We start from the raw sequence: 9,582 nt of genomic DNA on the forward strand, positions 1-9,582 counted from the left end.
GCACCTGCCGACTGTACCGCACAGTCAAGAGCCTCGAGGTGTTCCTACAAGCCATACAGGATATAACAGCAGTCAGGAACGTTTCCATATCACTTATAGAGTTCTGTCAGAAATTGGCGGTGGTCTAGGCAGTTAGGCCCCCACTGATCTAACACTGGGATCATTAATGTTATTGGTGTGAAAAAGTGGGTCAGTATACCGGACAGCAATGATAAATATGACGCCCAATTCTGCCTCCTGTTGCATTGGCATTAATGTGATTAAGAAGAAGCAAAAAACATTTAAAAGAAGTTTTGCCAAGTTTTAGGGCATGTTCACACCTGTGCAGCCTGTTTTCTGCTGCTTGAATCCACATTCAGAACTCCACCGTTTCCCAATGACTTCAATGTAAAACACGTAACCATCTGCGCAGCCTGTACAAACTGGAGAGGTTTTTTCAGTAGCTGATTTTAAAAACTCTTCAGAAGTGACATGTAACTACTTAGGCCTCTTTTACATGTCTGTGATATCCGTGATGAATCCATGCTAGGTCTGTGTGTCCATTTATTGCCCTCCACGTGTCATCCATATTCCACGTACACTGAGCATCTCCTAGCAATTGTGCCTGACAATCACTGACAGAACAAGGATGCCGTGTTGTGTCCGTGGTTTTCACGGATGAATAGACTGTAGTGTAAGTGAGGGATCCGTAACAACAGACAAAATAGTGCATGCCTCCATGGTGTCACTACGGACCCACAGTCCATGGAAAAACACTGATGTGTGAATACGCACATTAATGTCGATGGCTTCATGAGCGGTCCATGGAGACCACGGACAGCACACGTCCATGATTCACTGACATGTGAAAGAGGCAGAGGAAGCAGATTTGGTTATGAATTCCATAGAAGTTCACGAGGAAGCAGAAAAGCCCAACCAAAAACTCTTCTGCCACCAAAGACGACCTGTTTTCAGCTACTAATTTTTCTCCTGTGGATTTTAGCCATGTCAACATATCCTAAAAGTTATCCCTTGGAGAGGGTATAACAACTGATCATTGGAGGTCTTACTGCTGGGACCCCCATTAATTCCTAATGGAAGCAGGTTGTGCATGTGCCCTGCTGCTCCATTCATTCTGTATGGGACTGCTGGAGATAGCCGAGTACAGGGAACGAATGAAGCGGCGGCAGGGCGCGTTATCAACCTGATACTCCATTAGGAGGAGGGAACAGGACCACTGTTCTTGGTATCAGTGTAGGTCCAAGCAATCGACCCCCAACAGTTAGTTCTCTCCTATCCAACCTTGATGTTTCATTTTCTAATAATTCCATTCTGTGTCAGGTGTGAAAAAGAAAACCATTGTTGACGACGTCACTCAAGGCTTTGAGACCTTCACCCATTCGTAAGTTACTCTTAATCCTGATGAGTTATTGTACAGTAAACGAGATCACTGATCGCACCATCTATTAGTCGGTGAGGACACAGTCACTGATCGCCGTCACATCTGTCTGCACTGAGATCAGCCAGAGGACTGTGCCGGAGATTTCTGGGGGTCTATAGCTCGCGGCCATGGTTCCCCCAGCTGGGGAATTAATAGGGGTCTGAGCTGGCTGTGAGGGCATCTTTATGTTGTATCTCCCCTATCAGTGACTCCACACATCGTCCAGATCACAAACTGCATTAGATTGTAACCTCTTAGGGTTGGTTCCTTTTCTTTCATTGTGAGATATTACTTTCTCCTGGATGTAAGGTGCAGTGGATCATGTTGGTGCCATTTATATCATCTTTATTATTACTATTGCCACCACGATTATGACAGCACCATGTGAAGTCCATTTCCACCCGCAGCTCAGTATTTCCCCGGTCTATACAGGGACCGTCCTCTCATGATTTGCATTATACAGTCTTCTGGTCTCCTCTGCTCAGTCCCAGATGATCAGGGTGTTATCTCTGTGCCCATAGATCATTATATGACCTGCAGATGGTACAAGCTGCTGATCAGTAAGATAAACAGCTGGACCATGGACAGACATCTCCTGTGTGCAGAACAACAAGACAGGAACCGCCAGATGGTTTTATCTTTAGAAATAATGTTTAAAAGAGAAATAATCTGTGTCTTCTGTAGGATGAAAGAAATGTTCAGCTCTAAGACCAGCAACGATGAGATTGAGAACGCAGAAGAAGCCACAGAAGAAGACAAGACCACTGAGGACAGAGGAGCAGAAGTTCAAGAAGAAACAAAAAACTTGACTCTTGAAAAAGACAATGGAAGTTAATGTCCTTTATTACAGATCAGGGGATATATACAGAATACAGCGGATGTCTGTGTGTGGTGTATTACTGCCCACAGTTACCAGTTTTAATACCAGATGATCAGCACCCAGGTGAAAGGTGAGGATATTACATGGATTCATGCTGCAGCCTCAGTTATACTCTTCTTCTGGAAGAAAGTAGAGGGAGACCTATAAGACCCATGTACAGGATTACTGCCGGGCAGTCAGTATGTGGCTACAGCAGGAGATATAATAGGGAGATCGGTCACAAATTACAGTAAAGCTATATGAAGTGACTTAGTAATCTGCAGCAGTAATTGATAAGTGAGGTGGGTGTGCATATGGTATGTATTCACCACTAGTCCACCAGGGACATCACAGGCTGCTCTCTGATGGGCCAAAAATACTGTCCCTCTGAACAGACTTGTAAAGTTTCTGCTGCCTGCTAAAATGTGCACATAGGAACAGCAACAGTGCTCTACTAATGAAACAGAGACTTATTTAAGTGAGTGCTCACAATCATGTGTGCTGCTGGTACCTTAAAGGGGCTGTCCAAGTTATTTTTTTGTTCTTTGTATGTTTCTAACTAATTAAATGTAAAGGCGTTACCGTGCACTTACTGCATCTACAGTTGCTGCTTTCTCAGATTTCACTGAGGGTCACATGACCTGTGATGTCAGCTTCTCTCGCTGCCTCTGGGGTGAGTGGGACCTTTGCAACTGTGGGCAGTTTTAAAAGTAATCTATCCAGATGCCTTTGCTGCTCCACCATATGGCTGTCCCACCTAGATTGCGGATCTCAAAACCTTATCTATTTATTGGAATGCCCCTGTGGATTACAATATGTTGGTCGTACTATACAGACACTTAAACATAGGTCTAATATAAAGAAAAAATACCTTCAGCCTTGTGTTTCTCGCCATGCGGCTGAACACCACGAGGGGAGCTTTGTAGGCTTTAAAGTAATACCCATCGAAAAATACCAAATGACTGTTGAAATACTGGTGAAGCTTTAAAAAGACGGGAAATGTTCTGGATTTTCAAGCTGAACTGTTTGAATCCTAATGGTCTTAACGAAGCTTTCAAAATAAATCAGTGAAAATTGGAACTGGGGCACCTAAAAAGCTCTATATCATAAGCACTGACCCCAGGCAGGGGATCCCAATTAAAGTCCATGGACGATGAGATCCCTTTATTTCCTATGGCCTTATTTGAAAGATTCACTAGGCATAGTGAAAATGGAAAAGAGTGCCCATTTTGGCGCTTTTATTAAGCACCAGCACATTTTATCCCACAACTTAGACTGTTGCTTATCCAATACACATTCAAACCCTGAATCTAATTTATAATTGGGTATAGGGTAATATCTAGCCTAAGATCATAATTATAGTTTTTAAGTAGTCACCGAGGAATAGCCTATTTTATAATAAGGTCCGCACCTTTGGTTTCGATGCCTTCTCATTACATATCCATTACAGAATTGGTTTAATTAATGAAAATAATGTTATGTATTGCAATATTGGGTCTAAAAATGAAACCCATTATTTATGTACAGTAATATTTTTTGCATGATAATACTATACACTTTTATATATGTTTTTATAAAATCATATATTTATTTCTAATCATACCTCTCCAAATTCATTGATATAGTTTTATATTTCAGTTATTTTAGTAATGTTAGGTTTCCCTAATATTCTTATTATATTCAGCTATTGTAGCGTTCTCACTTTGAATTTCTTTCGGTAGCCGCACGGTTCCAGCATCACTGGTGCCCTGGCAACACCAGCGTCATGTGGTCCATTTCTTTGGACACGTGGCCAACACTGGTGGCCATGTGATCCCCGCTCAGACGCCGGAGAACTCTCTTCCCTTTCGTCCTAACCAGCAGCACAAGTGGGGGGGGGTATTCGCCCCTGTGAAGCTGGTCAGGACAGGCGGAATTTTTGCTGAATAAAATTCTGCATCTCTAGTAATTAATTAATTAATTAACTCCCCCCTCCTTATATAGGCCGCCCTCACACAGGGCTAGTTGCTTTTATTTTGTCCTGTGTGTTGGTCTGACAGGCTCGACTCTATTCAGAGTCTCTCCCTCAGTAGTTGGGGGAAAAACTTGCTGAAGTTCTGCTTTTATTTTGTCTTAATGTTACAATTTTCTTTTACAGGGTCCCTGCCTGGCTGGGAGCGTAAGTATGGAGACGGTCTGGCTGCAGGTAGCCGGTAAGTTCTGACAGGGTGTACTCAGTAAGCGGAGCTGGGAGCTCCCTCCCCCCTGTCTCCTCTCCGCTCCTGCTCTCCCCTCCTACCTCCTCTGTAAACTGCGGCCGGCCCTGAGATCGTTTCTCAGCTCCGGTGTATCGGACGCGAGACCGGAAGTGCGTCATTGTCACTTCCGGTCCGGAAAAAAAAAAAAAAAAAGAGACGCCGCCGCGATAAAGATTAGCGCGAGTTAGCGCAAATTAGCTGATGTGCTTGTGGAGGAGGGGGGGAGGAGCGAATTCGATTAAGTTGCTAATAAAATTTCGTTTTTTATAAATGGGTCCCTCAGTGGGGAGCCTGGAGATTTTTGGGGGAGGAGCTGTTACTCCTCCTCCCCCTGGTCCTCCCCTTCCTGCTATATAAGGCCAGGCTGCTGGCAGGGTCAGTGTTGCACTCAGTTCCTGTGTGCAGCTGATCTTGACTTTTGCTGTTCCAGTGCTAAGGCTGTGAGAGTACCTACTCTGATCAGAAGGTTCTAGGTTGTTCAGATTTCTTAGAGTCATGACGTCACCATCTCAAGGTAAGATTGACGTCTGCGCTTGACCCCCTGGGCGCGTTGAAACCAGCTTTAATAGTGCCTACTTCTTTTCTAGGAAAAGTCGCCCACAAGCAGAAGCACCTGGCCTGTTCCAGTTGTGGCACCCCGTTACCCGACAGCTACGAGTTTCATCGTTGTCCAGGCTGCCGCCCTAGGCCAGCCAATCCTGAGCCGACGGTTGTTGAAATGTTTTCCTGGATGAAGGAGTTCTTGGACACCTCCGTCGCAGAGATCAAGGGGGCGGTCTCCAACAAGAGACCCAGGCAGGCCTCGCCGGGGCCTGTTCCTATGTCAGAAGACGTGATCTCGCTTGGCGAGAATTCTTCCTCTGAGGAAGAAGAGTCGGTCTTTTCTTTTCCGGCGGAGAAGACACAAAGATTACTGCGCTCCATCAGGTCAAGGGACCAGGATGTTGAGCATGGGGAAGCTCCACACTCCACCGCTAGGGGGCCAAGGGCCTTCAAAGTGGACGAGTCGCTTAAAAAACTAATGGCGACCGAATGGAAACATCCAGAAAAAGGACCGGTCTTAACCAAGAGGTTTAAGCTGATGTTCCCCCTACAGGACGGGGACTCCCTGGATTGGGTCCCTCCGCCTAAGGTGGATATGGCGATAGCCAAGCTTTCTAAAAGAACTTTGGTACCTTCCGATGACGGGAGTAACCTGAAGGATCCCCTGGATAGACGCGCAGAATGTTCGCTTAGGCGCAACTATGCTGCGGCGTCCGCCTCTGCCTCCGTGGCCATAGCCGGTACCGAGGTGTCTGAGTTCATTCGCGCCCGTATGCTGAAGATCCAGGCAGACATAGACTCGGGAATCGCCAGAGATGACATTCTGGATCAATTCAAGACCCTTCTATTAGGCATTGATTTTTTGGCGGATGCGTCTCAGCAGCAGCTAAGGCTTGCTGCCAAGTCAATGGCTTTGTCTGCTGCCAGCAGACGGCCCTTATGGCTGAAGCCCTGGGTAGCGGACAACATGTCAAAATTTAATTTGTGCTCCCTCCCTTACGAGCCTGGCAGGTTGTTCGGCTCCGAGCTAGACCGCCTCATGGAGAGTCTAGCAGACAAGAAGGGAAAATCACTCCCTCAGCAGTCCTTTCGAGGACGTGGGAGAGGCAGAGGGGGGAGATTCCAAGGAAGAGAGAGGAACCAGAGACGTTCCGAAATTAACAAGAGAGGTAGAGGTCGCGGTCGCGGGAACCGCAGGGCTGAGCAATGACTCTCGGCAGCCCATCACCTCCCCGTCCCCACCCCCCTCACTCCCACACGAATCTCCCTGCCTGAATCCTCCAGTAGGAGGTCGTTTATTTTTGTTCAGAAATTTTTGGGAAAAAATAATTCCAGATCCTTGGGTGCTGCAGGTCATCAGCACCGGTTACAGGATCGATTTCAGTTCCCAACCTCAAGAGAGGTTCGTCCTCACAGGACGTCTAACACCCAGCAGACAACTGATCCTGGAAGACTCTGTACTCCAGTACATTGTCAAAGGGGCCTTAGAGGAGGTTCCTCCTCAGGAGCTCGGTCAGGGAGTGTATTCTCCCATCTTTCTCGTTCCAAAGCCGTCAGGAGACTGGCGCATGATTATCGATCTGCGTTACCTAAATCGGTTTATCAGAAGGAAGCGTTTCCGGATGGAAACCATTCGCTCAGTCCTCAACATCCTGAACCCGGCAGACGTGATGGTGACGATAGATCTGAAGGATGCTTACCTTCATGTTCCTATCTGTCCGGCCCACAGGAAATTTCTCAGAGTTGCTGTCTGCATAAAGGAGGTAGTGAAGCACTACCAGTTTGCTGTGTTGCCCTTTGGCATCTCCTCTGCTCCACACACCTTCACAAAGGTTGTGGCTCCTGTGGTCGCCCACTTAAGGCTCCTCGGCTTAGAGGTCGTCCCTTATTTAGACGACTGGCTTTTAAAAGCCGCATGCGCAGGCATCTTACAAGCCCAGCTTCAACAGGCTCTCCACACTCTGCAGAACCTAGGGTGGCTCGTGAATTGGGACAAATCAGAGCTGGTCCCCTCTACTACAAGGCGATTTCTGGGGTTTGTGATAGATTCACAACTAATGACCCTATATCTATCTCCTCAGAGGAGAGACAAAGTAATAAGGGCTGCAGAGTTTCTCCTACCCCCCAGGCGGGTGTCTATTCGGGTTCTAATGAGGATGATAGGCCACATGTCAGCATCTGCAGAGGCAGTACCTTGGGCCTTGTGGCATCTTCGGCCACTACAAGAGGAAGTCTTAGCGATTTGGAATCGCAAACCCAGAGACCTAGATCGAAACCACTCCCTGTCTGCAGAAGTCCGTTCCTCCCTCAGGTGGTGGAAGAACCTAGTAGATGGAATGCCTCTAACCCAACCTACTTGGGTGATCCTGACCACGGACGCCTCCCTTCTGGGCTGGGGAGCCCATCTGGGACACAATACAGTTCAGAATACCTGGAATCCTCAGGAGAGACTCCTGTCGTCCAATCTGAGGGAGCTAAGGGCGGTGAGGTTAGCCCTCAATCACTTCTCACCTCTCATCCAAGGTCAAGCCGTGAGAGTACGGACCGACAACACGACTGTGGTTGCTTATCTAAACAGACAGGGAGGAACGAGATCCCGGACCCTCCTGAGGGAGGTGGGATTGATTTTATCTTGGGCAGAGAGCAATCTATCTCATCTAGTGGCAGTTCACATCAGGGGGGATCTCAATATAGTAGCAGATCGCCTAAGTCGGGGCCTTCCGGTACCAGGAGAATGGTCCCTGAACGACAACATCTTCTCCAGGATAGTCCAACGCTGGGGGACTCCAGAGATCGATTTGATGGCAACCCGTCTGAACGCCAAAGTAAGCAAATTCTGCTCCTTGTACAAGGAGGACAATCCGGTAGCGATAGATGCTCTGTCCATAACATGGAGGTTCAGGCTGGCCTATGTATTCCCTCCAATTTCCATGATACCAAGGGTATTGATGAAGATCAAGCAAGACCAGACCTCAGTGATAGCCATCATCCCATTCTGGCCGAAGAGGTCTTGGTTCACCCAGCTCATGCAGATGAGTCAGGGCAATTATTGGAGACTTCCCCTAATACAGGACCTTGTGTATCAGGACACAGGTCCCTGTCTAGATCTGAGGCGGCTCAGTCTGACAGCCTGGAGACTGACCGGTCCCTTCTAGTAGCTAGAGGGCTTTCGGTGGAGGTCCTGAGAACAATCTCTCACTCCAGAGCGGATTCTACGAATCAGAAATATTCCCGCATATTCAAGATATTTATGCGATGGTGCACGGATAGAGAGGTAGTTTCCTCAGATCCTCCTCTCTCTGAGATTCTTCAATTCCTGCAAGATGGTCTAGACAAGGGTCTAAGCCCATCTACATTGAGAGCTCACGTCACTGCCTTGTCAGCATGCCTTGGTAAGCCAATTTCTCAGGACCCCCTAATTAAGAGGTTCCTTAAGGGTGCTCAGAGGCTTAGGCCCAGCATCCAGAGACCAATCCCTGAGTGGGAGCTGCCAGTGGTCCTAAGGGGGTTGTGCTCCCCCCCCTTCGAGCCTTTGGAACAGGTAGACTTAAAGTACCTTTCCCTCAAGGTTACCTTTCTCTTGGCCATAACATCAGCCAAGAGGGTTGGGGAGCTCCAGGCTCTGGGGGCAGCGGAACCATACTTAAGTTTTCTGCAGGACAAGGTCCTGTTAAGATTTCTGCCTACCTTTTTACCAAAGGTTCCTTCGTTTGCGAACACCAACCAGACGATAACTCTGCCGGTGTTCTCTCCTACCTCTAACTCTCCTGAGGAGGAGAGATTACTTTCCTTGGACATCCCAAGAGTCCTTAGAATTTATTTGAATAGAACGGAAGAGTTTAGGAGATCAGAAAACCTGCTGATCTCTTATTCGGGGAACAATAAAGGGCTCAAGGTTTCCAAGCCCACCTTGAGCAGATGGATTAAGGACGCTATTAAGCTGACTTTTACGTCCCAAGACTTACCACCGCCATCTTTCTTATCTGCCCATTCTACAAGGGCAGTTTCTACATCATATGCGGAAAGGAAGCTAATCCCCTTAGAGCAAATTTGTGCGGCTGCCTCGTGGAGCACGCAAAACACCTTTATTGCCCATTACCGCCTAGAGAATAGGCGTTCTGAGGGAACAGCCTTTGGACGGTCCGTGTTAGATGCTGCTCGTCCATAGGTCAGCTCTCTAACTCCTGTGGGATTATTAGCTACTTAGTGCTAGTCCTTTGCCCTCCCAAGATTTGTGTGAGGTTCCTTGCTACTTCCCCACTTGTGCTGCTGGTTAGGACGAAAGGGAAGCGTCAATTTTGACGTAAATTTGTTTTCCCTTAGTCCTAACAGCAGCACACAAATATCCCTCCCTCTATGCTGTTATGTTTACTTGTTAAAAAAAGCAACTAGCCCTGTGTGAGGGCGGCCTATATAAGGAGGGGGGAGTTAATTAATTAATTAATTAATTAATTACTAGAGATGCAGAATTTTATTCAGCAAAAATTCCGCCTGTCCTGACCAGCTTCACAGGGGCGAATACC

At 47.3% G+C, this 9,582-nt stretch overlaps 1 protein-coding gene across 1 annotated transcript in view; it reads left to right on the forward strand.

Moving 5' to 3' along the window:
- Nucleotides 1-4,091, forward strand: part of LOC121007422 — a 52,221-nt gene extending 48,130 nt beyond the window's left edge. The window contains exons 10-11 of the mRNA XM_040439343.1: nt 1,321-1,381; nt 2,105-4,091. Coding sequence (XP_040295277.1) covers nt 1,321-1,381; nt 2,105-2,255 — 212 coding nt within the window. The 3' untranslated portion in view covers nt 2,256-4,091. The remainder of the gene's footprint in view (nt 1-1,320; nt 1,382-2,104) is intronic.
- Nucleotides 4,092-9,582: the final 5,491 nt, after the last annotated feature.

Source organism: Bufo bufo, chromosome 7 (genome assembly GCF_905171765.1).
Source record: "Bufo bufo chromosome 7, aBufBuf1.1, whole genome shotgun sequence".
Lineage (NCBI taxonomy): Eukaryota > Metazoa > Chordata > Amphibia > Anura > Bufonidae > Bufo > Bufo bufo.